The sequence below is a fragment of the Acomys russatus genome, chromosome 19 (genome assembly GCF_903995435.1).
Source record: "Acomys russatus chromosome 19, mAcoRus1.1, whole genome shotgun sequence".
In the NCBI taxonomy this organism is placed as follows: Eukaryota; Metazoa; Chordata; class Mammalia; order Rodentia; family Muridae; genus Acomys; species Acomys russatus.
The window spans coordinates 17,936,398-17,964,132 of record NC_067155.1 but is presented as its reverse complement, the minus strand read 5'-3'; the positions used below and the strand labels follow the sequence as shown (position 1 = coordinate 17,964,132).

The 27,735-nt window shown below is 51.9% G+C and overlaps 2 protein-coding genes across 2 annotated transcripts in view; one reads left to right on the top strand and one right to left on the bottom strand.

The window, feature by feature from the left end:
* Nucleotides 1-305: 305 nt before the first annotated feature.
* Gmfg (glia maturation factor gamma) lies at nt 306-6,445 on the bottom strand. Its single transcript, XM_051162758.1, has 7 exons — nt 6,376-6,445; nt 5,867-5,963; nt 5,714-5,763; nt 3,910-3,959; nt 1,582-1,664; nt 949-1,022; nt 306-500 (listed from the first exon to the last, which is right to left on the bottom strand). The coding sequence occupies exons 1-7, from the start codon at nt 6,376-6,378 to the stop codon at nt 429-431; spliced, it is 429 nt and encodes a 142-aa protein (XP_051018715.1). The 5' UTR covers nt 6,379-6,445; the 3' UTR covers nt 306-428.
* Nucleotides 6,446-12,234: 5,789 nt separating this feature from the next.
* Nucleotides 12,235-27,735, top strand: part of Samd4b (sterile alpha motif domain containing 4B) — a 38,637-nt gene continuing 23,136 nt past the window's right edge. The window contains exons 1-2 of the mRNA XM_051162693.1: nt 12,235-12,268; nt 27,268-27,669. Coding sequence (XP_051018650.1) covers nt 27,474-27,669 — 196 coding nt within the window. The 5' untranslated portion in view covers nt 12,235-12,268; nt 27,268-27,473. The remainder of the gene's footprint in view (nt 12,269-27,267; nt 27,670-27,735) is intronic.

Genomic DNA, 27,735 nt, shown 5'->3' with positions numbered 1-27,735 from the left:
TGCTTTCTAGCCCCAGAGTGGGGAAATGAGGTGAAGAAAGGGGGTGCAAACTCGACCTCTCAGGGGTCTTTTCCCCCTTAGGAGTAACTCCTTCACAGACCCATCCTTAAGGAGACCCAGGCCACCCTCCGATCCCAGGAAATCCCTTAGACCCCTCCCTAGGTTTCTAAGAAACAGGTGTCTTTTCTCCCGGGAGCAGCTTAGTTCCACTAGAGACGTCCGCCCCCTGCCGGCCACAAGCCGGAACTGCAGGGACTGTCCGCCAGCGTCGACCTAGAGGCGCAGGTTACCAGGACAGAGCCAAGTAAAGCATTGCTAAATTCCTGATTTTTTTTTTCTTTCCCCTAAACCTTTATTTAGTTCTTGAATGTTCATATCTTAGAGTCCAAGTCTTCAGACACAAGGATTTCAAACTCTCGGCTCAAGGGTCAACGAAAGAATGCTAACTTTTCCTTAAGCCAGGTCTCAGTGAGGTCGTCTGTGGTGCGGATTTCAAACACCTGTGTAAAGAGAGGTCAGCATTAGCGCGGGGTGGGGGCTGGGGGTGGGGGGGTGGCGCACGCCTTTAATCCCAGCACTCGGCAGGCAGAGAGGCAGGTGGATCGCTGTGAGTTCGAGGCCAGCGTGGTCTACAGAGTCCAGGACAGCCAAGACTTTACAGAGACTTTGTCTTGAAAAGGGGGAGAGGATTGGATGAGGATTCCTAAACCCCTTGGACTCGGAGAGTCCAGATCCCAATCAACCTTCAAGTCCAGGAGTCCAAGCCTCTGTGTCCCTCCTCCCTCAGACCTGAGGACCCAGGCCCAGCCTCTTCCTCTCTCCGCCTCCGGACTCCGTAATCTGGGCCCAGCCTCCCAACCCCCGGGGTCCAGCCTCTGGCTCCCTCCCTCAGACGCTACAGTTGCCCAGCCTTCCCCTCCCCCTCCCCGCCCCCAGAGCCCTCAAGACCTTGGTAAGCTCCGCCGTCTGCACCAGCCTGTTTTTACTCCCCGCGTACATCATCTGCTGCTCAGGCTTGCAGCCTGTGTGGAAAAGGGTGTGGCTGAGAGCGCAGGACAACCGGTAAAGTTGTTAGTAACCTCGCCGCCGCGTAGGCACAGCAGTTTAAGGAGGATTGTGGGAGGACCCTAAAGGCCGGCTTGTTTAGGTGCTTCGAGTTATAACAAGGGTCTCTGGGAGAAGATTCAGGAATGTGACGGGTGTTTCCAGGTCCAGTGAAAACGAATTCATGGGGCTGGAGAAGCCAGCTCAGAGGTTAAGAACGCCGCCTGCTCTTCCAGAGGCCCTGAGCTCAATTCCCAGCAACCACATGGTGGCTCACAACCATCTATAATGTGATCTGATGTCCTCTTCTGCAGATAAAGCACTTATATACAATAAATAAATAAATTAAAAAGAAAAAAGAAAACGAATTCGTGAGCTCTTAATGAATCTAAATGCCTACTTCCACTTTACAGCTCCCACATGCAACACACACACACACACACACACACACACACACACACACACACACACACACACACACCCCTGCTCCTCAGAATCTAAGACTCTCTCCTCAAGACAGTTAGGACTGTGTCTCACCCACAGGGCTGGAGAAGATGAAGCACAGGGGGTAGGACACTCTGCCGTCACCATGCACATATCTGTAGCTGTAGACGACGAACCTACGGCAGGGAACAGGAACTCACACTCAAGGCCTGAGAAGCCGCCCATCACTGCTCTGTGGGTTTTGTTCCCATCCTTGATTTTGGGGCTGGTCATGGCAGCACACGCCACCTGTGGTCCCCCCACCTGGGGTGGACCCAGGGGGAGTCAACCTCAGCTACACAACTATTTAAAATTGGGAATTTCGAGGCAGGCGGATCGCTGTGAGTTCGAGGCCAGCCTGGTCTACAAAGCGAGTCCAGGATGGCCAAGGCTACACAGAGAAACCCCGTCTCGAAAAACCAAAATAAATAAATAAATAAAATTGGGAATTTCTTTTTTTTTTCCCTTTTTTTCTTCTCTTTTGGTTTCTCGAGACAGGGTCTCTCTATGTTATCTTGACTGTCCTGGACTCACTTTGTAGACCAGACTGGCCTCAAACTCACAGCGATCTGCCTGCCTCTGCCTCCCGAGTGCTGGGATGTTTTTGGTGTTTCAAGACAGGGTCTCTCTGTGTAGCCTTGGCTGTCCTGGACTCACTTTATAGACCAGGCTGGCCTCAAACTCACAGAGATCCGCCTGCCTGTCTTCCAGTGCTGGGATTAAAGGCGTGCGCCACCACGCCCCAGTTTACAATTGGAATTTGATACTGAGCTTTCTCCGCCATGGGGATATTCACTTGGAGGAGAGCACACACACAGAGAGGCGGCCTGGAGCGTGCATGTGATGTGGGGCTGGGGCTGGGCCCCAACTTCCCTATACCAGTATGGGATGTGGAGGCTCAGCAGTCACAAGCTGGGAGCGGGTGCCCGCCTGACACAGGGGCCGGACTGACTGTGAGCTGAGCCCGAGGTGCTAAGCGCCACTGTCTGATCCATCAGATTTCACACTCTAAGAACCATCAGCACACCCCTCAGGGGTGAGGCCGCCTTCTGCGCCCTGGGGTCTTTGCAGTTGCCCCTGAGTCTGGGAATGAGGTCCAAAACTCGAGAGACCTCCTCCCCTCAAAAGAACTGAGTCTAGATGAAAGGTGTGGGCAGACCGGTGTGAGCCGGCCACAGCGACACAGGTCACGGATTCGGGCAATCAGAAGGCTGAAACCAGAAGACTGAAATCACAGGACACAGCCGGGCATGGTGGCCCGCGCCTTTAATCCCAGTGCCTGGGAGGCAGAGGCAGGTGGATTGCTGTGTGTTCGAGGCCAGCCTGGTCTACAGAACGATTCCTGGACAGTCAAGGCTACACAGAGAAATCTTGTATCAAAAATCATAAACCAAACCAAAAAAAAAAAAAAAAAAAAAAAAAAAAAAAACTTTTTTGTAACAGGAGCTCACTATCCTGGAACTCTCTAAGTAGACCAGGCTGGCCCCCAAATTCACAGCGATCCGCCTGCCTCTGCTTCCCAGGCGCTGGGATTAAAGGAGTGCGCCACCACACCTGGCCACAATTTTATTTTAAAAAATTATAAGATGTCCTCCTGGTTTGTTTACCCTTTAAAAAATTATTAGCAAGGGCTGGAGAGATGGTTCAGTACTTAGAAGCACTTGCTGCTCTTTCAGAGGACCTAGGTTCCAGTCCCAGCACCCATGTGATGGGTCCAAACTCTGGTTCCAGGAGATCCTGTGATGTCTTCTGACGTCTTTGGGTACCAGGCACACACATGGTACATACATAACTGCAGGCAAAATCCTCATGTACTTAAAACAAACAAAGAGATCACACTAGTGTAAAATTCTGCAATAAAATAATACCATAACGGGCTGGAGAGATGGCTCAGAGGTTAAGAGCACTGACTGCTCTTCCAGAGGTCATGAATTCAATTGCCAGCAACCACATGGTGGCTCACAACCATCTATAGTGAGATCTGGTGCCCTCTTCTGACCTGCAGGTGTACATGCAGGCAGAACATTATACATAATAAATAAATAAATCTTTTTTTAAAAGTGTATCAGCCAGGTGCGGTGGCGCACGCCTTTAATCCCAGCACTCGGGAGGCAGAGGCAGGCGGAGCGCTGTGAGTTCGAGGCCAGCCTGGTCTACAAAGCGAGTCCAGGACAGCCAAGGCTACACAGAGAGACCCTGTCTCGAAAAACCAAAACCAAACAAACAAAACTATTATCACTGTTAAGTTTCTAGACTATGACCGCTTGGCTTCATACGCAGAGATCCCGAGTCCGTAGACAGCACTGGAGCCCAACCGTCCCCCCGTTTGTAGATTATCACCCCTACCCATAATCCTCCATTCCAGCCCTTCCCCCAGTGTACCTGGGCTGTCTCTCTGGTAACTTCAATTTCAGTTCCTCTGGGGAAATGTTCTGAGACAGACAGAGAGACAGAGAGGGAAAACAAATGACCAACATTTAGTTCATTAAATGAGCACTTACAACTCGCAGAGATGTCCTTCTCAGAAGTGCACGCGGACTCACTGAGATTCCTCAGAACCCTATGGGGAGGTCTTATTATGCCCACTTGACAGCTACAGCAACTGAGGCTCAGCCATGTCAAGGGACTTGCCCCACATTGCACAAGACAGTAAAAAAAAACCAAAAAAAAAAAAAACAAAACCAATGCCTCGGAGTTCTGATTTGAATCTGCGTTCCTATGGTAACCACTCTAGTATACTTCTTTTCAGGGGGCCTAAGGAAGGCCCAGCTCCTCCTGGTCAATACCCTTCCCTTAGCCCCAGGAGGAAGGAAGGGAGGAAGGGAGGGAGCGAGGGAGGGAGGAAGGCCAATGCAGACATGGAGGCAGCGAGGCCACAAAGTGGGGCCTGTGGCTACCTTATCTATGGGCAAGAGCCCGTAGAGCATTTGCCTGCTGTGCTGGCCACTTTTACGTCAGTTTGGCACAAGCTATAGCCATCTGAGGGGAGGAACTGCTCCCATTAGGTCAGCTGTAGGCAGCCTGCAGGGCACTGTCTTTACAGGTAGAGGAAGCCCCAGGCCCTGTGGCTGTACCACTCCTGGACCAGTGGTCCTGGGTGCCGTAGGAAAGCAGCTTGAAGCCGGGCGTGGTGGCACACGCCTTTAATCCCAGCACTCGGGAGGCAGAGGCAGGCGGATCGCTGTGAGTTCAAGACCAGCCTGGTCTACAAAGTGAGTCCAGGATGGCCAAGGCTACACAGAGAAACCCTGTCTCGAAAAACCAAAAAAAAAAAAAAAAAAAAGAAAGCAGCTTGAACAAGCCGTAGGGATCAACTCCTGCCTCCAGGTCCCTCACAGGCCTGTGACTCAGGATGTCTAAGCCAAACAAACCCTTTTCATGGTGTTTTCATGGTGTTTCATCACAGCAGTAGTAACCCTAGCTAAAACACCTGGGTTTTTGTTGTTGTTGTTGTTGTTTTTTTTTTTTTTGGTTTTTCCAGACAGGGTTTCTCTGTGTAGCCTTGACTGTCCTGGACTCGAATGGTAGACCGGGCTGGCCTGGAACTCACAGCGATCCGCCTGACTCTGCCTCTCGAGTGCTGGGATTAAATGCCTGCACCACCATGCCTGGCTTTTTTTTTTATTTATTTAAGGTTTATTTATTACTATGTATACAGTGCTCTGCCTGCACATACACCTATCGGCCAGAAGAGGGCACCAGATCACATTACAGATGGCTGTGAGCCACCATGTGGTTGCTGGGAATTGAACTCAGGACCTCTGGGAGAGGGGGCGGTGCTCTTAACCTCTAAGCCATCTCCCCGGGCCAACACCTGCCTTTTTAAGCAGGCCTGGAACTCACTATGTAGACCAAGCTGGCCTCCAACGCACAGAGAGATCTGGCCGGTTCTGCCTCTTGAGTTCTGAGACTAAAAGCCAGTGTCGCCCAGCCCAACCTCTTCTATTTGGCTTTTTTGATCCAGGGTCTCCTGTAGCCCAGGTTAGCCTCTAACCAACAGTGTAGCCTTCCACCTCCGCCTCTAGGGTGGGAGCACTACAAGCAGGTGTCACTGTACCCTGTTTATGAGGTACCCCCCGCCCTAGATCCAACCCCGGGAGCCACTACACCTCCTTCACCCCAGCCCTCTCATTCTATGTGGGGGGGGGGGGGGAGCCCACATCCCAGCCGCCCGCTCAAAGCTCACCTGCAATTCTTCCTCCAGAATCACCATCTGCCGGTCTCGGTCCACTTTCACTGGAAAGGGAGAGAAGACAGGTTACCGGCCCCTCCCATGCCGGGGGACACTAGCTCGTCCTTCCCTGCCCCCCACCCCCTCCACAGGGCAGAGGTCGCGGACTTATGATGGCAGCGTTGTTGGTCTCTTTACGGAAGCGGAACTTCCTCAGGTTTTCCTTTAGCTCCGGGTCCACTTCACACACCACCAGGGAGTCCGACTGCGGAAGGGACAAGGCAGGAGCTGAGCTGGGGCTTCTGACTTGGAACCTGGGGCCCCTTTCCCTGGTACAGTTTCTCCACTAAGCCAACGAGGACGCTGAAGCCGGGCCGTAGGAGAGGCCATGTGGCAAACACCTCGGCACCAGGCAGCAGGACACGCAGCTGGGCTCTGCGGTGTAGGCAGAGGCTCAGGTTCCATCTTCCTGGTGAGCGCTCATGGGCCATTCTAGAAGACCCCAAGGGGTTGCTTGCCTGGGGCCAAACCACCACCTCTCTGGCCCAGCCAGACCCAATGCCGCAGTGGCTTCCCTTCCCTCCCTGCGCGTGCCCTTCATCCGGGTACCGCTCTGCGCCCCCAGCCTACCCGAAACCTCAGCCCCTCGCCCTTCCTCGCCACCCGGCCCCTCTGACCATGGTGTTCCTGTCCTGGGGCCTCTTCTCGGTTCCGCCTCGGTCTTCTAGGGGTGAGGACCCGGGCGGAAGGGGGAAGTTTTCATCCAACACCACATCCTGTTTATGCCTGGCTGGGGCAACTGTCACAAAGGGCTCCTCCCCTCTCTTCCTTCCCCGCCTCATCTGCCAGAGCCCACGAGGCTTTTCAGTCACTAAGATTGGTGGTTCGAATACTGCCTCACGGTGGCCCTGGCTAAGTAAATCCACATCTCCGAACGGGGATTGTTAGGAAGTTGAAATACCTTCAACTATCTCCCAGGTTGATAGGTAGACCTAATAAAGACTACATTTTAAAAGCCCAGTATTGGCTGGGCGGGGGGGCTCAGACCTTTACTCCCAGCACTTGGGAGGCAGAGGCAGGCGGATCTCTCTCTGAGTTGGAGGCCAGCCTGGTCTACAAAGCGAGTCCAGGCCAACCAAGGCTACACAGAGAAACCCTGTCTCAAAAAAAAAAAAAAAAAAGGCCCAGCACCGTGAAACACAACTTTGTGTTTTATTTTCTTGGTTTTTCAAGACAGGGTTTCTCTGTGTAGCCCTGGCTGATCTGGAACTCACTCTGTAGACCAGGCTGGCCTTGAACTCCGAGATCGCGAACCCTGGGAGTACTGGGGTTAATATTAAGTCCACCTCTTTTATTGGCTCCATTTTCCCAGGTCCCACCATCTGGAGAGCCGTGACCGGCTACACAGGGAAATCCTGTCTCAAAAATAAGTAAGTAGCCGGGCATGGTGGTGCACACCTTTAATCCCAGTACTCGGGAGGCAGAGGCAGGTGGATCGCTGTGAGTTCTTGGCCAGCCTGGTCTACAAAGCGAGTCCAGGACAGCCAAGGCTACACTACACAGAGACCTTGTCTCAAAAATAAAAAAATAAAAAAGTAAGTAATAAGACAGAAATGGTGGCATATAATGTATACATATTCCAGGACTCAGGATGGCCACAAGTCTGAGGCCAGTCTAGTTAAAAATAGTGAACTCCGGAAATGCCAGAATTACCTAAAGACACAGCGTACCAAAAGGGCCTGAGGAGTTGAGTTCAATCCCTGGGATCCACCTGGGGAAGGAGAGAAGTGAGTCCCACAAATTGTCCTCTGACCTCCACCAGTGGGATGTGACATGTTCATGCACACAGGGACATAAACAAAGGGTAACCTAATAAAAGTGTACTCCCAGCACTGAGGAGGCAGAAGCCGAGGGTGAAGAGCTGCAGGCCATGCTGGGCCACGCGCTTCAGCTTTTCTGTCAAATGCTCTACTTGCAGCATTTGCAAGATAAAGACTGAGACCAAGTTTGAGGCCAAGCTGGATGACAAGGAAGCCAGCCTGGGCCTGCAGGAGATCCTGTCTCAAAAAAATAAAATAAACAACAACAACAAATGGGAGACACCGGAGATGGATAAGACCAATTAAGAGCACTGGCAGCTAGGCAGTGGTGGCTCACGCCTTTAATGCCAGCATTCTGGAGGCAGAGACAGGTGGATCTCTGAGTTCGAGGCCAGCCTGATCTATAGAGTAAGTTCCAGGACAGCCAAGGCTACACAGAGAAACCCTGTCTCAAAAACAAAAGCAACTACAACAACAACAACGAACCACCGCTGCTCTGCTGCTCTTGAAGAGGACAGGATTTGATTCCCAGGACCAAAGCAGTAGCTCATGATCATTCATATTGCTCCAGCTCCGGGAGGGTCCAGCAATATTTTTAGACCTCTGTGGGCACTGGGTACACATGTGGTACACATACATACATGCAGGCAAAACACTCATACACACAAAATAAAAATAAATCATCTTTGGGAAAAAAAAAAAAAAAAAAAGGAAGCCCGAGGCTGGGCGTGGTGGCGCACGCCTTTAATCCCAGCACTCAGGAGGCAGAGGCAGGCGGATTGCTGTGAGTTCGAGGCCAGCCTGGTCTACAAAGTGAGTCCAGGACAGCCAAGGCTACACAGAGAAACCCTGTCTCGAAAAAAAAAAGAAAAAAAAAAGGAAGCCCAGCATGGTGGCGCAGGTCTTTAACCCCAGCACTCAGGAGGCAGAAGCAGATGGATCTCTGTGAGTTCCAGGCCAGACTAGTCTACATAGAGAAATCCTGACTGGAAAAACCAAAACCAGCCAAACAACCAACCAAGCAAGCAAAAGGAACAACAACCAACAAATAAAAGATCCATGAAATCTGACAAAGTAAACTAAGGAGTTGTTGAGGGGTTGACTTGTAGCTCTGAGAGAGCATATGCTGGCACGCACAAGACCTGGTTGTTTGATCCCATGCACACGCACACATGCACACACATGCACACATACACGCACACACATGTACACATAATACACACATGCACACAGACGCGCACACACACACACACACACACACACACACACGCCACACACACAATCATATTGCTGGCTTTCCCTTTTTGAAATAAATCCTGGGTAGCGTGACCTACTTACATGCATGAATTAAAAAAAAAAAAAAATCAATAAACCCAACTGCCCTGTCAAGAAGAAGTAAAAGCAAAGTCATTTATGAGAATATCATGTATTTTGCAAAGTAATACAGGCAAATGAGAGGAAATATTCCTAAATCCTTGCTCCACCCCCCACCCCCCAGTAATGAAAGATGCCATCACTGCTCTCCATGCCCCCTGCCAGGCCACCTCCAAACCTATACTCCAACCCTTCCTATAGTCTGTCCCTGTCCCCTGTTGGATCGTCCCCTGAGTCTCCTGTGCAACCTTAGTTCTTCCATTTGAAAACCAAGCCCATCTCCAGCACGGGTCAGACGCACATCCGCAGCGCCAGCCCTTGGGAGGCTGAAGCGGGAGCGGCCAGCCAGGGATATCTAACAAGACGCTGTCTCCAAAGGCCAAAAATAGAGGGGAACGATAGACCAATAGCTAAGAGCAGTAGCCGGCATTCCCGAGAGCCCCGCTTCCCTTCCCAGACCGCATAGGACGACGGCTAAGAACTGTCTGTGGCTCCAGTTCCTGGAGATCTAATGCCCTCTTCTGGCCTCCAGGGCAGCAGGCACAGATGCGTGGCACAAAAAAACATGCTGGCAAAACACCTACACACATACAGCCGGGAGGTGGTGGCGCACACCTTTAATCCCAGCCCTCGGGAGGCAGAGGCAGGCGGAGCGCTGTGAGTTCGAGGCCAGCCTGGTCTACAGAGCGAGTCCAGGACAGCCACGGCTACACAGAGAAACCCTGTTTCGAAAAACAAAACACAAAACACCAAACAAACAAAAACCGAACCTACAGACAAAGATTCAAAGTGATGTGGCTGGTGCCATAGTTCAGCTGGTCCAGTGTCTCGTATTTATGCCAGATTCAATCCCCAGCACCATATAAATTGCACTAACGAGGTGCAGGCAGGAGGAGGCACACTTCAAGGGCATTCTTAAGCTATCTGGAGAGTTAAAAGGCTGATCTGCTGTATGAGAGCTATTGCAAAAAATCCAGGACACAAAGGCAAACGGAGCTCTGTGGGTCTCAAGGCCAGTATACTGCCTGCATGTGCACCTGTGCGCCAGGTCTCATTACGGATGGCCGCGAGCCACCATGGGTTGCTGGGAATTGAACTCAAGACCTTCGGAAGATCAGCAGCCGGCGCTATAACCTCTGAGACATCTCTCCAACCCCCTTAAACATTTTTTTTCAAATTTATGTTTTCCTTATCTCTCCTCCCTCAACCCGCCCCTCTTTTTGCCTCTCTTGTTTTTAGAGACAGGGTCTCATGATGCAGATCAGGCTAGCCTCGAACTTACAGAGACACCCTGCCTCCGCCCTTGCTGGGATTAAAGGAATGCGCCAGGATGCCCTGCTCCTTCTCTTTCTTGCTCCCACTTGACAGTCTTCGTTTAGCGTCTCCCCTCAAACCACGTGGCCTCATGTCTCAAGGGTCCCCTCTCGTCCTGGTCTCCATTCATTTTTCACACCCTCCCCGGGATCGGGCCACCAACTCCCACAGCTTCTATGACCAATGACCATGTCTAATGATCCTTAAATCCTGGTCTCCAGCCCTCAGTTTGTCCCCGAGGTCGGGGGGGGGGGGGGGCGGGGCAACGTTCTTAACCTCGCAGTTGGGTGGGTGTCCCATGCGAGGCTTCTCCTCTGGACCAGTCTCCCAGGAGGGCTGTTTCGACCTGGGCGTCCCTCCCACCTCGCACCTCCTCCCCTCCGCAGGGTCCCTCCCAGATGCCACCCCGCCCCAGCTCTCCAGGTGGCTCCCTGGACTCGCTCTTCCGCGTCCCATTCCTTCCCGTCCCTCCTCCCTGCGTAAGCCACAGGCGTTTGCTTCCAAACTCCCAGCTACCTAGCCCCCCCCAAATAAAATAATAAAATAAAATAAACCTAATAAAATAAAATAAAATAAAATAAAATAAACCTCCCGGGTCTTGAATCCTTCAGCACCGAGTGCGGACTCCCCTCCCAGCAGCCATCCAAACATCTGGCCGCAGCTCATTTCCCACCACTCCCTGTCGTAAACTCGACGCTCCCCCCCCCCACTACCCACCACCCACCCCGACTGTATTTCTTGGGAGTTCTCGGAACAGGCCACGTCGCTGCTGTCACACTTCTGGAGCGCCGGCCCCTTTCCCAACCAGTTCACCCCGGCCCGGGACGCGAGACGGTTTGTGGATGCGTTAGGATCACGACAGAAGCCGGGCGGTGGTGGCGCACGCCTTTCATCCCAGCACTCAGGGAGGCAGAGGCAGGAGGATCGCTGTGAGTCCGAGGCCAGCCTGGTCTACAGAGCGAGTCCAGGACAGCCAGGGCTACACAGAGAAACCCTGTCTCGAAAAGCGGGAAAAAAAAAAAAAAAAAAAAAAAGGATCACGACAAAAAGTGATGAGAAGCGACCTCCATTTATTGACGGCCTCTTTGGGGCCCGGGGTAGGGAGGGGAGGGAAAGCGAGGGGAGGGGAGGGCGGGCGGATGTCTTATCTATTTCCACCCTTAAAGGGTCGATCTCGCTCCCCTGTGTCACTTCGGGGCGCGGACGATCAGCACCACCAGGAGCCGGGATGCTGCACCGTCACCCGGAACAGCGAAAGCACGACCGCCCTAGACGGGGCGTGGCCGAGGGGCGGGGCGAAGGTGTGTGTGTGTGTGTGTGTGTGTGTGTGTGTGTCGGGGGTTGTTGCGGGGGATGTGGGGGGGAAAGCCGTGAACGCCAGAATGAGGAATTGTGACTCCGGTTCACCACCGCCGCCGCCGCCGAGTTAGACACCCACCCCACGGACCCCGCACCCCGACTCCCGGGCGCGAGCCTGCCCCCTGCGGGCCGGGAGGCCCAATCGCGGGCTCCGCCGGCCCGTTGCCCGGGGCAACGCGGCGCGCGCGCGCGCGCCCCACCCACTCCGCCCCGCCCCGCCCCTCCTCCTCCTCCCTCTTCCCGGCCCCTCTAACCCTCCACCCGGAACCTGGCCGTCTGCCCGTCACCCTCACGTCAGACCAATCATAGTGAGGACGGGGCGGGTCTTTCGGGCCTCGTCCCAGCCCCCCGTCGCTCCCCTCCGGGCCAGGACCCCGCCTTCCTGGCCGCACAGCTCCCGCCCTTCAGGCTGCCCTCGCCTCTAATTGGCTGGGCTCGCCGTCTGTCAGCCTGGCGTGAGCTAATGCTGGCGCGCGGCGGCCCTCCGGGGGGCGGGGCCAGGGGCGGTGACGCACGGCGCGGTGACGCAGCGCGACGGCGGCGGCGGCGGCGGTGGTCGGTGCGGGAGGAGGGAGGGGAGCTCTCGGGCCGGAGGAGGGGGCGACGGCGGCGGCGGTGGTGGCGGAGGCGCGGGTGGCCGCGGCTGCCCGAGGAGGCGCGGGTGGCGGCGGCGGCGGCGGCGGCGGCGGCGGAGGCCGAGGCGGTGAGTCTTGGGCAAGGCCGGGGCGGCGGGCGCGGGGCGGCGGCGGCGGCGGCCGAGGCGCGCGGCGCTCCTCTCAGGGCGACCCAGGCCGCGCGGGCGGCCCCGCCCCCTCCGGGACCCCGCGCCGCGGGCTGCGCGCGGGCGGTGGGCTCGGGCCGCGGGAGGCCGGAGGACCCCGGAGGACCCCTTAGGGGCCGGCTTCTCCCCACCCGGGCCCCTTCCTCAGCTTCCCTCCCAAGCCCTCACGCCCGCCCTAGGGGATAGCCGAGGGGCCGGGCCCGGGGACCTGTGCGCTCACCCGGCACGCATCTGCTGAACCTCCCGCACGGCTCCACCGGCCTCCCCGGAGACCACCCTCCGCTTTCAACTGCCTCCTCTGGGGACCTTCACCATGGATCCCCGCCCGTTGGTCCACAGTTCCCGCCCCCCCGCCCCCCAACCTTCCTCCTGTATCGCAACACGTTTCTTCCTGGCTTATATATGATTAAATATGTGTGTATATACACACACACACATATACATGTGCATACATATGTATATGTGTGTGTTTGTGTATATATGTATAGTCTCAGACATCTCCCTCAGGAACCTCCCTGAAGCCCCCAAACCGCCCCCAGACACTCCCTCGGCTTCTGAGGCCCAACCCCATTTGCATCACACATTCAAGCTATCTTCTTCACATAGCCCAAGAATTTATCCTCCCGCCTTTCCCCAATCCAAAATTCTTAGCGATTTTTGGACTCTTAATCCCCACCCCCAAAAGCCTCCAGGATGCCCCTTGGTGAACCCTGCATCTTCCTTGAAGAGGTTGCATATCCCAGAACAATCTTTTACACATACTACTGAAGTGAAGTGCTCGCTCTTAGATACCAATACTCACCCCGAGGACCCCCTTCGCTCATTGATTCCGTCTCCCATCCTCCAGTCATACCTCTTGGGCCCTTGTAGAGATTTCTAAAATCTGTCCCAGAGATCTCATGTTCCACAAATCCTCCCCGCCTTGCAGTGCTCTAGAGATCAGCTCTCATGTACCCTAGCCATTTTGTCCTGAGCCCCCCCCCCCACACTTACTAGTCCTGAGAGTCTCCAGAGAACTCCACTTACATGTTTAAAAACCTCTTCTAAAAATCTCCTCTTCTGTATCCCAAAGCCTTTCTGATAACACACTACATGTTTTAAATATTGTGTATGGACTCCCAGAAAGTTCCTTCATAGTCTCTCTTCTCTAGAACCCTTCTCCCATAACCTGAAAGTTGTAGCCTTAGATAATAAACTTTCTGAAGCTCTTCCTTCACAACCCTGAAATGCCCCTCTGAGATAGCACCTCTCAGGATCGCCAGTCAAAGACCCCCAGGAACCCTGAAATGGCCCTGAAGACACTTCTTACAGATTCTGACATCCCTAGGACCTTTTGAGCTATTTCTTTTTTTTTTTTTTTTTTTTTAAATATATTTTATTTAACTTTAATCTATGTACATTGGTGTGAGGGTGTCAGATCTTGGAGTTACAGACAGTTGTGAGTTGCCATGTGGGTGCTGGGAATTGAACCCGGGTCCTTCGGAAGAGCAGGCAGTGCTCTTAACCACTGAGCCATCTCTCCAGCCCCTTTTGAGCTATTTCAAATACTTTCTTACTAAAAGACTTTTCTAGCTAGCTTTTCCTCAGAGCAACCTCCCCTGCCCCCCAATTCTCTAGAACCATCTTTAGAAAGCCTTACACAGACACCTAGTCTTCCTTCAATACAGAAAAATACCCAGAATTCTTTGTGGAAAAACCTACTCTGATGCTACAAGGTTTTCCATAGAAATCCCAACCACCACCCCCATGTTTTTGTTTTGTTTTTTACTTTTCTTGGGGTTTCTCATCACCTCCCTCCGCCTCTTAAAGATCCTTGTGTCAGGACTTTTCTCAGAAGACCACTCCCCAAGACATTTGTTTAGAGGATTTCCTCCCTAGCCTGGAGTCAGTAATCGCCAGCACTGCTTTAGGACCTGTCAGCTTTATCCAGTTAGAATGAACCTGTTCTTACTTTGTCTTACTCCTCCCCACTCCCAATCCTTTAAAATCATAGATCCTTCTAGATTTTCAGCTACTTCTCCCACTGTTTCTTTAGACTTTCCCTTCCCGAATTCCTCTACTTCGGGAAATCCCAGTGCTTGGAGACTCTTCTCTTAGATACACCGACCGACCTTCCTTTCTTCTTTCCTTCCTTCCTTCCTTTATTTTTAGGCCTGACTCTCATGGGTCTCTCCTTTCAGAGATAGAAGGATCCTTTACACCACGTGGAAACTTCTTGAAGGCTCTGTTTTACTTTCTTTGCTTTCATTTTTGAAGACCCCCCTTATTGAAGAGTTTCCTTTCCTTCTATAAGTGGCTCTCAAAGTATGGTTAGACGTACAGCACCATTGGTTGGAAAATGCTAATTCTTGGGTCTTACTCAAACTTATTGAATCAGAAAGCCTTGGAGCCCAGCAATCTGAGTTTTTTTTTTTTTTTTAATTGTTTATGAGTGCTTTATCTGCAGAAGAAGGCATCAGATCTCTATTATAGATGGTTGTGAGCCACCATGTGGTTGCTGGGAATTGAACTCAGGACCTCTGGAAGAGCAGGCAGTGCTCTTAACCACTGAGCCATCTCTCCAGCCCCCAGCAACAATCTGAGTTTTTAACAAACTCTCCGGGTAAATCCCATGTACGCTCCAGTTTGAGAACCACTGCTTCTGAGAGGATCTCCCTTTTCTCTGTAAAATGTAAAAAGTCCTCTTGGTCGGGTATGGTGGCGCACGCCTGTAATCCCAGCACTCGGGAGGCAGAGGCAGGTGGATCTCTGTGGGTTCGAGGCCAGCCTGGTCTACAAAGCGAATCTAGGACAGCCAGGGCTACACAGAGAAACCCTGTCTTGAAAAACAAACAAACAAAAGTCCTCCTGAAAGAACCCTAAAGATGTGCCTCTAAGCCCTGCTGTGCACCCCCATTTTCCTGAGAGTCCACTGTGTGAAGTCCATCCTCCAGAAAGACTTCTCACCCACTTTGGAAGGATCTTGGCTTCTCCACAAGGTTACCCCACCCTCTGAGTAGTTGCTTCAGGTTCTGCCTTGGACAGTTCCCATTCAGCTCGTCCTCAGCACTCTCTCCTGCTCCTCTGGCCACCCCAGAGCCTTGGCTCTTTTGCTTTAGATTGCTGCTCCCGTGACCACACACGTCCCTCTCATCGGAGCTCTCTCTGCGCGTGGGCATCTTCAGGTCTTCCATCTGTGTCCTAGCCGCCACGGCTCGCCGTGCACGCCATAGAGCGTCGCTCACGCTCCTGTTCATAGTTTTTGGTGCACTTGCCCACTTAGCTTCACTGGGCAGGAAGCTGGAAGAGCAGGGGCTATCAGGATGCGCCAGGTGCCCCTCGCGGGTTTATGGGCATATTGGAGAACGGGCAGCTCTGAGCTTCTCAGATCCCACCACCAATCATGCCTGGCACACCTTCCCTGCCCCTCCCCCCGCCATTGCTCTCCGGACTCCTTGTCTGTCCTCTTGCCCCACTACTTCTGTTCGTGGAACTTTACTTGGCACTGATTCTGAGCTGTCCTGTATCTTGTTCTGGTGTCTCACCTCACCCCACCGTGGCTAGTTTCTCAGCCTCTAAGTCTGAGATCTCCATAGTCCTTTCAGCTTCTCCCAAGAGAGTCCATGTCTCTGTAGGGCCAAGAGGAGATAGAGACCCCGAGATGAGCACTGTCTGCAGGGTCAGTTGAGGGCTTGGGCAGGTGCACCACAAAGGGCAGGAGGGTCAGAGGACGTGCGTTGGGCATGCAGGCACTTGAGAAGACTTCATGGAAAAGGTGGGAATCAGGACCACAGTGAGGGGACACAATTTAAACACTGTGTGTTCTTATTTTTACTGTGCTGAAACAAGTGTGCAAAGGCTGAGCTACATGCGAAGCCTCCAGAAAACTTGTTCATCTCTTACACAGTGTCTGATGCCTATGGGCAGGGTTAAAGGAAGGAAGCATCTCATTTGCATATACTCCCAGCTGTACTGCAGTGAGCCACAGCTCTGACAGGGATTGCTGCTTATGAATGCTTGCTGTTTGCTAGGTGTTGTCTGTGGGCATCTGTGTCGTCTCACAGCCACAGGGACCTGAGGTGGAAAAACCACGATCATCTTCATTTTACATATGAGGAAGTGAAGGGCAAGCGGGACTGATAGACAGTCTGTGGGCCCTGCCCGCCCCAAAGTGATAGTGCCTTGGGTCAGAGAGTTGGATTTTCTGTTCAGACAGGGTTGGGTGCAGCCCTTTGTTTCCACACCTGGAAAAAAAAAAAGGCAAAGATCTCTTACTTCTTGGACTAAGTTAATGCATGTAAAGTACTTAGAACAGTACCTTGCACACACAGAGTGGCGTGAGGAGAAAGTAGTTGATGTGAGCCAAGGCCGTAAATGGTGGTAGAATTGTACCACAAATGTAATTTCAGAGGGGATTGTGAGCCAACAGGGATGGGAGGTGTGCAGGAGAGTGGGGTGAGAGCTAATTGGCTCATGTTACTGAAAAGTCCAGACTGCTTATAACTGTATCCAGAGGTGCGATAATAGTTCCAACCTTTACATTTCTTCACTGAGTTAGTAGCTTCTTCTTTTTTTCTTTTTTGATTTTTCGAGACAGGGTTTCTCTGTGTAGCCTTGGCCATCCTGGACTCACTTTGTAGACCAGGCTGGCCTGGAACTCACAGTGATCCGCCTGCCTCTGCCTCCCGAGTGCTGGGATTAAAGTAGCTTCTTCTTTAACAGATTTTTTTTTTTCTTTTTTAAAAGCTTTATTTATTTATTATGTACACAGTGCTCTGTCTGCATGTACACCTGCAGGCTAGAAGAGGGCGCCAGATCTCATTACAGATGGCTGTGAGCCGCCATGTGGTTGCTGGGAATTGAACTCAGGACCTCTGGAAGAGCAGTCAGTGCTCTTAACCACTGAGCCATCTCTCCAGAGCCCCCGCCTTAACAAGTTTCTGCTTGTGACAGATACTGCCCTCAGCAACCCTAGTTTACACTCTATCTCTTCAGCAGCTGCAATGGCGGGTCAGCTCTTAGGAGTTCCAATTTCTCTCCCTAGTAGGTGTGAGAGAGTTGATGGTAGAAGCTACTTGGACATATTTGGGGTTCTGTACTCTGTAACTGGGTCTCTTTACTTGCTGAGTCAAAAGGGACTGTGATTCCATCCCATGAACTCTGTGAGTGCTGATTCCTCGTCCTCCTTCCCATCTCCAGCCCAGTAATTCCATGCCCAAGTGGCCTGAGTGACCCTACTGACTAGGTGAGGCAGGGAGGAGGTGAGTGGCCTGGCTTGCTGGTCTTAGCACATAGAATTCAATAGTCCTGCGATTCAGACCCTTCATCTTGTCTTTGAACTTGTAGGGCCTAGAACTTTAGAGAGTTGTTTTTTTCTTTTTTTTTTTTTTAGTGTAAGTTTGTCAAATTGTGGTTGAAGTCAGGTCATAAAACAGTATATGAGCTATGTAAGGTGGTGTGGTTTTGGTTTTTTTGTTGTTGTTGTTGTTTGTTGTTTCGAGACAGGGTCTCTCTGTGTAGCCTTGGCTGTCCTGCACTCGCTCTGTAGACCAGGCTGGCCTCGAACTCACAGAGATCCTCCTGCCTCTGCCTCCCGAGCGCTGGGGTAACAGATGTGCACCACCACATCTGGCTTCTTTTGTTTTGCTGTAGACAAGGTTTCTCTGAATAGCTCTGACTGTCCTGGAACTCACTTTGTAGACCAGGCTGGCCTCGAACTCACAGCGATCCTCCTGCCTCTGCTCCTGAGTGCTGGGACTAAAGGTGTACAAGTACCACTGACTGCCCAGTGAGGTGAGCTAGAGCCGTGGTTTTGCTTTGTTTTTTGTTTTTGTTTTTTCAAGACAGGGTTTCTGCTGTAGTTCTGGCTGAACTCTGCACATCTTAAATGTCCCCCCCTGCAGGTGTTCACTGAGTAGTCCATGGAGGGAGAGGTTTGGGGGTATTGGAGATAGAGCTGAGGATAAACTAGTGAAGGCCTGAAGCTCACACGTTCACATTCTGAGAGGGGAGAAGATACTACATTAAAAGAAATGTGAGCCCCAGTGAGATGGCCCATCAGGTAAAGGCCCTGGCTGTCAAGTTTGATTCTCAGAGCCATGTCAGGGTGGAAGGAGAGCGCTGACACCACAGGCGTGCCTTCTGACCCTTCGCATGCAGCTGTAGCGCATGTGTGCTCACACATGCTATTTTAAAAAGAAATGAGTGTGATACGTGTTATGAAAGAAATGGCCTGCTGACGAGGTGACAACACCTGAGCCTGGTAAGCAGGAAAGGTGAGTGACACCAGTCGTGGGAAGCCCAGGGGGCGAGGCATTCCAAACCCAGCATTCCCGCATGAGGGGAAGGGCTTCTGGCAGCGGGGACAGTGGGGACGTGGACCATAGCTGTTTGTTGAGAGCCCACTCTTTGCCAGATGCTGTGCTGTAGCAGTGGATCGTAACCACCGCTCTCCCTGCCTTCATACCTTACAGTCTAGGCAGTGAGAGAGGAAGAGCCGCGGCCTTTTGAGGAAAACTGGGGCTAGGTCTGATCTGAAGTCTGAGGGAAGAGAGTTGGGGACATCTGGGCACACAATGTGGCCCACGTGTGGGAGTCAGAGGACAACCTGTGGGACTGGTTTTTCCCACTGAGTGGGTTTCAGGGATTAAACTCAGGTTATCAGGCCTGGTAGCTTCTTAACCTGCTGACACAGATAAGGACGCGTGTAGCTGCCAGTAAGAAAAAAGAACTAAGCCGGGCGTGGTGGCGCACGCCTTTAATCCCAGCACTCGGGAGGCAGAGGCAGGCGGATCACTGTGAGTTCGAGGCCAGCCTGGTCTACAAAGTGAGTCCAGGATGGCCAAGGCTACACAGAGAAACCCTGTCTCAAAAAACCAAAAAAAAAAAAAAAAAAAAAAAAAAGAAAAGAAAAGAAAAAAGAACTAGGGGCCAGAGAGAGGCTCAGCAGTTAGATCACAGGACCTGGGTTCCGTTCCCAGTACCCACACGACCAGTCAAAATCATCTCTAATTCTGGTCCTAGAGAATCTGACACCCTCTTCTGGCCTTTTCAGGTATTGCACACATGTGGTACACATACATGCAGGCAAAACATCCATACACATAAAATGAAAATAAACTAAATCTTTTTTTGTGTGTGTATGTGTGTGTATTTTGGTTTTTGGTTTTGGTTTTTTGAGACAGGGTCTCTCTGTGTAGCCTTGGCCATCCTGGACTCACTTTGTAGACCAGGCTGGCCTTGAACTCACAGCGATCTGCCTGCCTCTGCCTCCCGAGTGCTGGGATTAAAGGCGTGCGCCACTACCACCTGGCTTAAGCTAAATCTTTAAGGGGGAAAAAGAACCAGGCAGGTAATTCTGTTACTGCTCTGCCTGCTGTGCCCTTCCTTTTTCTCTAAAACAAAACAAAAAACCAGGTTGATACAGTGGTTAATGCCTGGAGTCCTAGCACTGCAGAGCTTGGGAGGAAGAGGCTGCAGGTTCCTCATTACGAGTTCAGGGGCAGCACTGGCCACAGAGCAAGACCCTGTGCGTTCCACCTCTCCCCCCTCCCTGGAAACCGTGATTACGGGGCACTCGCCTGTCATCCCGCCGCTCGGCTACACAGCAAGATCCTGGCTCTGGGGGGAAACACTGCATCCTCAGAAAGAAACAAAGCTGACAGAAGAGTCTGAGATGTCCACAGAGGTGACGATTTATTTTATAGGAGGACAAGGGAGTAGGGAACATGGTGTGAGAGGCAGAGAGTGAAGGGATTTTGGGATAGGAAGAGGAAGAGTGACTTCCTTTTCCTCCAGGGTTCCCAGAGTCCCCATGATGTGCTCAGCTGCCGTGGCCCTGCTTGGCTTGTCTACTCTGTTTCCCCAGGGCAGGTCATTAACAGAGAAGGCTGGTTTTTGCTGAGGCTGCAGTATACTTTTTTGGGTGTACATATGTATTTTAGAAGTTTCTGTAAACAATAGTTGTTACAAAAAAGACTTTAGGTTATTTTACTTTTGCTAACTAGCTTGTTGCTTTGTTTATAAGGTGTGTGTCCCCAAAGGCCGCGGTCAGAGTTGCAGAAGAGCTAGGCAGGCAGGGGAGGCTGGCAGGCCAGACCTGCTAACGGCTGTCCCGTAAGCCCAGCTTCCGAACGCGTGGCGCGTGGGCTTTGTAGGTCCTACAGTCACAGGTAGTGACTGCCCGTCTGTCTAACTAATTTTTCCACCTGTAAAGGGAGACTCTTCATGTCTTATGTACGTATGTGCCGTGTATGTGTTAGGTTTGTGTGCGTGTCGATAGGGATTCAATCCCAGACTTTCACATACTAGGCAAGCACACTGCTGTTAAGTTATACCCTCCTCCCCTCAAGACTCACATATATTTTAATAACAGCTCCCAAGCACTTGAGAGGACGAAGGAGGGCGTTCTCAAGTTCAAGGCCAGCCTGGGCTCCAGAGGCCCTGTCTCAAACCAACAGCAGATAGGTGTCTGGGATCAGGTGAAGCACCTGTGAGGAACTGAGGGACAGTGTGATGCCGCTGTCTGCCCACACGGCCTCGTCTCAGTCTTCATGTAGCTTCACTGAGGAAAAGCTGAAGTCGTAGTAGCAGCTGTCAGTGGAGAGCTCGGATTTGAGCCAGGTCACCTGACGGCCCAGTCCTGCTTGTAAAGGAAGAGAGCTGACTGAGCACGTGTCTTGTGTGTGGATCCTTTCTCACTGGGGCCAGGAAGAAGCCTGGTGAGAAGCATCCCCAGCGCCGCTCCGCTGTTGTCTGCTTCCCTTTTCCACCTCGGGTTGGTAGGTACTTCCCAAGAAAGTTCCACATTCTAAACCGGCCAGCAGTGTTGCTGGGTGTCTGGAGGCTCGCTGTACAGTAGGCCCTCTCCTGGCTTTCCTCAGAAGCAAAGAGGGCAAAGACCAGAGCTGCAGTGAACACCGTTTTGTATTTAAGTAGCCAAGACTTTTTAAGGTTTAAGTAGTGACAATCCAGTTCAAACAGGTCTACGGAGTATATTTATAGGCCTGCTGAACTGAAAAGTCTAGCCTAGTGAGGAGGCTTCAGGCGTAGGTCTTCCCCTGCCCTCACCTCTTGAGCATGCTCCACCTCTGTTGGCTTCACTCAGAAGCAGGGCAGCCACAGGGTAAGAGCTGAAGAGTGGAGCTCCTTCCCTCCCTGGTTACACTGAAAGTTCCAAGAGAGCTCTGCCCGTTCACACTTAATCCATATCCGCTGACCAGCAAGAATGACAGTGCTTGTTGAAGGGGACTCACTGTCAGGACCAGAGGATAGCATGGCTGCGGGCAGATGAGCCCGTCACAGTGAGACAGTACTTCCGTAATATGCCGTGGGCCAGTTGGTACTGGTGCTGTCTCACTGCAAACAAAAAGCCTCTGCCCTTGCCTGGAAAGTGGCCGTCTACACCCAGCACTCAGTAAGTACCCCTTTGTCCTGAAGACAGATCAGTTTTTTCTTTTTGCGCCCCCCCCCCCCCCCCCCCCCCCCCCGTGTCTGTCTGTCTGTCTCTCTCTCCTTCTGTGGCAAGTGCTTTGCCTGCTGAGCCATCTCTCTGCCTGAGACCACTACTTTTAGCTTGTTTTGAGATAGGCTCTTGCTAGTTAATCCTGGCTGGCTTCAGACTTGCGGGGTAGCCTAAGCTGGCTATAAACTCATGGCCGTCCTCTTGTCTTTTTTTTTTTTTTTTTTCCTAAAGACTTATGTGCAAGAGTGTTTCTCCTGCCTGTGTGTGTGCAGCACATGCACCAGCATTTGCAGAGAACAGAAGAGGGCATTGGATTCCCTGGAGTAGAATTACAGATGGCTGTGAGCTGCCTGCGGGTGATGGGAACCACACGTGAGAAGCCACGTTCTTAACCACTGAGCCATCTCTCCAACCCCATTAGCGACCGTTTATTTATTTTAATTTCATCTAATTTTTGAGACAGAATCTTACTATGTACTCTAGCTAACCTATAACTTGCTACATAGATCAGGCTGGTCTCAATTCACAGAGCTCTTTTAAACAAACCTTTTTTGGTACATTTTACTTGTGTGTGTGCAAGCATGTGTGCCGTGTGTGTGTGTGTGTGTGTGTGTGTGTGTGTGTGTGTGTGTGGTGTGTGTGTGGTGTGTGTGTGTGGTGTGTGTGTGTGTGTGTGGTGTGTGTGTGTGTGTGTGGTGTGTGTGTGTGGTGTCTGTGTGGTGTGTGTTTGGGTGGTGTGTGTGTGGTGTGTGTGTGTGTGTGTAGGTCAGAAAGACAACTTGCAGTTGTTTCCATCATGTGGGTTCTGGCGAATCAAACTCGTGTCTTTGGGTTTAGCTAAGGGATAGTTTTTCCACAGTTGAGTCTTACGGTTGGATTTTTGAAAGCCCTAGTGTCAACTGCAGGCCATCAGAGCCCTGCTCCACCACTGTAAATACCTGGGTGGCTGAGGACACAACCAGAGAGGCCCCAGGGAGGGGCTTTTAGTTGGCTGCTGGTCTATTTCCAGTTTGTTTAAAGGACCACAGCCACAATGTCTTGGGGTTTGGTTGTTGTTCTGTGTAGTAGTTCACAGTTGCTGTTTTAGTGTGAATTACTTTCCAACATTTAAAAATAGGGAATATTGAGCCGGGCGTGGTGGCGCATGCCTTTAATCCCAGCACTCGGGAGGCAGAAGCAGGTGGATCGCTGTGAGTTCAAGGCCAGCCTGGTCTACAAAGTGAGTAGCCAAGGCTACACAGAGAAACCCTGTCTCGAAAAACCAAAAAAAACCAAAAAAAACAAAAAAAAACAAAAAAAAACAAAAATAGGGAATATTTTTTACAAAGCCAGATTTCCTCTTCTAATAAAAAAAAAAACCTGAAGACCTAATACGAGTCTGTTCCCACATGGCAACAGTTGATTAGGGCAGGATAGTGTGTTCTGCCTTTAAACAGGCTGTGTGCTTTGCGGCTTATTGTCCCTGGTGGCCAGCTCTGTTGAAAGGCTAGCCTGGTCAGCGTCACATTTGAGACCTCCCTCTGTCCCAGAGCCTTGCTGTAAGCTGGTTGATGTTCAGTCAGCAGCTTGTTGGGGAATATAGTGCTGTTGCTTAGGAAAAGTAACAGCCCAGTAACAGGTGGAAATGTGCGCCGATTGTGCCTGAGAATTTGGTCATCTTTTTGCTGTAGTCCTTTTGCCATAGCCAACCTCCCATCACAGATGTTTCCTCAAGATAGTAGCATGGTCTGCTGTCACTCGAGCTGTCCCCTAGTGGGGGAACTACGCCCACGCCCAGGGTGTCCACCCGCCTCGGCTTGACCACTTCCAACACAGAAAGTTCTTGTTATGTTGGGAGCAGCTGCCGCCTCCCTGGGACCTAAAGCCGCAAAATGCTGGAGCAGGAGGCAAGTGCTGCTCTTCAGGACAGAGCTGTTCCCTCCCCCGCCGCCCCAGAGCCACACAGTGCTCTCTCACTGTGCAGACAGAGAAAACAGCCTCAATTCCATTGTTTTGCTTTGCTTTTTGCTTTTGGTTTTGGTTTTTTCAAGATAGATGTTCTCTGTGTAGCCTTGGCTGTCCTGGAACTTTGTAGACCAAGCTGGCCTCGAACTCTGAGATCCACCTGCCTCTGCCTCTGGAATTAAAGGCTGAAATTCATTCATTCATTCATTCATTTGGTTTTGTTTTATTTTGGTTTTGGTTTGTTTGTTTGTTTGTTTGTTTGTTTGTTTGTTTTTCCGAGACAGCGTTTCTCTGTGTATCCTTGGCTGTCCTGGACTCTCTTTGTACACCAAGCTGGTCTCAAACTAAGAGATCCGCCTGCCTCTGCCTCCTGAGTGCTGGGATTAAAGGTGTGCGCCACCACATCCGGCTTGGTTTTCTTTTTTTAAAAGATTTATTTATTATTATGTATTCATTGTTCTGCCGGCATGGCTGAAGAGGGCACCAGATCATATTATAGATGGCTGTGAGCCACCACGTGGTTGCTGGGAATTGAACTCAGGACCTCTGGAAGAGCAATCAGTGCTCTTAACCTCTGAGCCATCTCTCCAACTCCCCCCCCCCCCTTTTTTAATGACAAAAACTAGTGTGTATTCACTTGTATCTAGTGAAAGGTATACATTTAAAGTATTAATAATTGCCTTGTCTCTCCAGAGTAACCTCCTCTCCTAACAGCCTAGAGTCCGTCTGTCTAGGTGTGAGACACTTGTAGTTCTGTAAAGCTGTCTTTTACAGCGCCTCACTCTGTGTGCACGCTGACTAGAGCTCAGTTCTCCTTCCTGCCTTAGCCTCCTCACTGGATGTGTGCTTACCTCCCCTTGCTTTGCATCTGCCTCAGTTTATTAGTCATGCCCTGTCGCTGGAGAAGCCCATTGAACCAGTTGTCAGCATTTAGGAGTCTAAGGCAAGGAAAATTGTTGAGTTCGGGCCAATCTTTTGTCTTGGTTTGGAGAGATAGCTCAGTGGTTAAGAATGCATTCTATGTGGCTGGAGAGATGCTCAGTGGTTAACAGCACTGCCTGCTCTTCCAAAGGACTTCAATTCCCAGCACCCACATGGCAGCTCACAACTGTCTGTAACTCCAAGATCTGACACCCTCACACAGACATACATTCAGGCAAAACACCAATGTGCATAAAATTAAAAAAAAAAAGTGCATACTACAGCTTGAGAAGACCTGAGTTCTATTCCCAGTTCCTGCCTCAGATGGCTCAAGGCTCCAGCTTCAGCAGATCTGAAGCCTTTGGCCACCTCTGGTACATGCACATGGCTGCAGCGTGTGCATGTGCACAAGTGCTTGAACACAAGCAAACACAACTCATGTACACAGTTCAAAGAAATGAGGCAGAACATGACAAGGCAGGCTTTTGCATTTGTCTTTAACGACCTTGCCTCTAATTGCCTTGACCCCACCCCACCCCATTGTTGTGGGTTTTGTCTCATTTTGCTCTGAGACAAACCTTTACTATGTAATCTTGGGTGCTCTACAACTTGATATGTAGACCAGGCTGGCTTCAAACTCACAGCGATCCACCTGCCTCTGCCCCTTAGTGCTGGGATAAAAGGCGTGCGCCACCACTGCCTGGCTCACTCTAATAATTTTTTAAATGAGTAAAGTACTGTTTTAGTCTCAGATTGACTGCATTTTGGTGAGAAGAAAAATGAACATGCTATAAAGAAATGAGAGCACTCGTAGAATTGAGTGAGCATGGGAGAGCGTCAGGGACACTGTGCTGAGACTCAGGTAACCTGAGAGCCAGCAGGGGAGGGAAGGGGAGTCCACTGAGCAGGAATGAACTCCATGTGTCCTGAGGTGGAGAGGCGGTAGCAGTCATGCAAGGCACTTTGAGTCTAGGTAAATTTGGATTTATTTAAATGCAACTGGAAGTCCTTGGAGACTTTAAGCAAGGAGGTCACTTCTATACCCTCTCTAAAATGGTTGGTAGGAGGTCTGCGTAACTTGGGGCGAAGTTCGCTTTCATCCTTTGCCCACTGCTTCCATCCAAAAGGATTGACAGCTGTGCTAGTGTGTTTCTCTGGAGATCTCACAGCAGCGGGGCCTGGTGGTGCATGCCTTTAATCCCAGCACTTGGAAGGCAGAGGCAGGCAGGGTGTTCGCGGATAGCCAGGGTGATGCAGAGAAGCCCTATCTCGAACCCGCCCCCCATTCCCCCCCCCCAAAAAAGAGAGATCCAACAGGGTCCTTCAAGGCAACCTAGCCCCACAAAGCTGTCCTCAGCAGAGCTGTGGAAGGCCAGGGTAGTGGGGATCACACCCTGAAGCTTGGGCCTGCGGGTTCTACACAGAACAGGGCTGCTGTAGAGTTCTTGGTTCTTGGGCGGCCCTGGGGAGTGCAGCTGAGGGTACTGGTTGCTGAGGGGGAGATGGGGAGATGTGGTGGATGCTTGAAGCTCCAGACACTTGAGAAAGGCCTCAGAAGTGTCTACAAGCAAGCCAGCCGAGACACAACTAGACCCGCTGTGCAGTCCTGCTGAGGGAGAGTGTGGGCCCTGTCTGTTTGTTTGAATGTCTTTGCTTTTTAACCTGTCTCTGTTCCCTTCAGTTTGGCACTCCGTTGGCTCTTATATGACAATCTGCTGTTTTAAAAATCAAGGGCCCCCACCTTGGAGTCTGGGGGCTGAACCGACTTCAAGGACTGAAGAGGAAGGCTGGGAGGGCTTTACCTCATAGTAGAGAGGGGGAGTCTTAGAGCGCAGGGCCAGGCCTGTTCCAGAGAAGAAGAGCTGGGTTGAAGGGCATGAGAACCCTCCATGTCAGTGCTCTTTAGGCAGGCCTGCCCCTGTTCATGGCCTGGGGCTCACAGTTAGCAGCCAGTTTGTGACCACACACATATCTGCTCTCTGTACACCTGAGACTTCCTCTGGGTCACTGTCCCAGCTTCCACTCTTTTTTTTTTTTTGGTTTTTCGAGACAGGGTTTCTCTGTGTAGCCTTGGCCATCATGGACTCGCTTTGTAGACCAGGCTGGCCTCGAACTCACAGCGATCCGCCTGCCTCTGCCTCCCGAGTGCTGGGATTAAAGGCGTGCGCCACCACGCCCGGCCCAGCTTCCACTCTTGAGCCAGAACTGTGAGTTTTAGCCCTTAGGCTCTTTTCTGCTGGTGAGGTCAGCATTCAGTTCTGAGAGGAGATGTGTTCTGGGCACACACCTGCCTTGTCATGTTACCCTGAGGGGCCCTCCTTCCTTCCTACTTTTCCCCAAATGCCGTGTCCTTTTCTTCCTGTCTCTGAACACCATGCTGACTTATTCTTAATCCTTTGGCCCCCGTGCTGTCCAGGCGTGAGGTAGTTCTTCCCTTGGCCTCTGAAGGTCTGGTCTTGTGGGGCCAGGCATGCCTGTCCCTGGGTTCTCAGTTGGAGAGGAAGCTGGTTCGGTGTCTGCTGCTGCCTTCGTCCTTCTCCCAGAAGCTCAGAACAAAGCGTGGGCCGGGAGTCTCGGCCTGTTCTCCCTCTGACCCCTGTGCTTTCTTTTCCAGGAGCCTGGAGAGGTGTGGCTGGACCAAGACCTCCCCTGATGTAAGCAGGCTCCCTCCCTCCCCCACCACCCGCAGCCATCACGCCAGGGGACATCCTGGAGCCCTGGCCCTTAGGGGAGAGGTGTCAGGAGCCCAGAGCCGAGACCATGTGACGGCGCTGGCCCTTGCCACCGCCGTCCCCCAACCCTGGCCCCAGGCCTGGCACCATGATGTTCCGAGACCAAGTGAACATCCTCGCCAGCTGGTTCAAGGGCTGGAACGAGTGTGAGCAGACCGTGGCCCTGCTGTCACTCCTGAAGCGCGTCACCCGCACCCAAGCCCGCTTTCTGCAGCTCTGCCTGGAGCACTCGCTGGCGGACTGCAGTGATATCCACCTGCTGGAGTCAGAGGCCAACAGCGCTGGTGAGTCTCTGCCCTAGACATGGGAGTACAGCGGGGCGAGCAGGGCAGGCCCACAGCGGCCAGCCA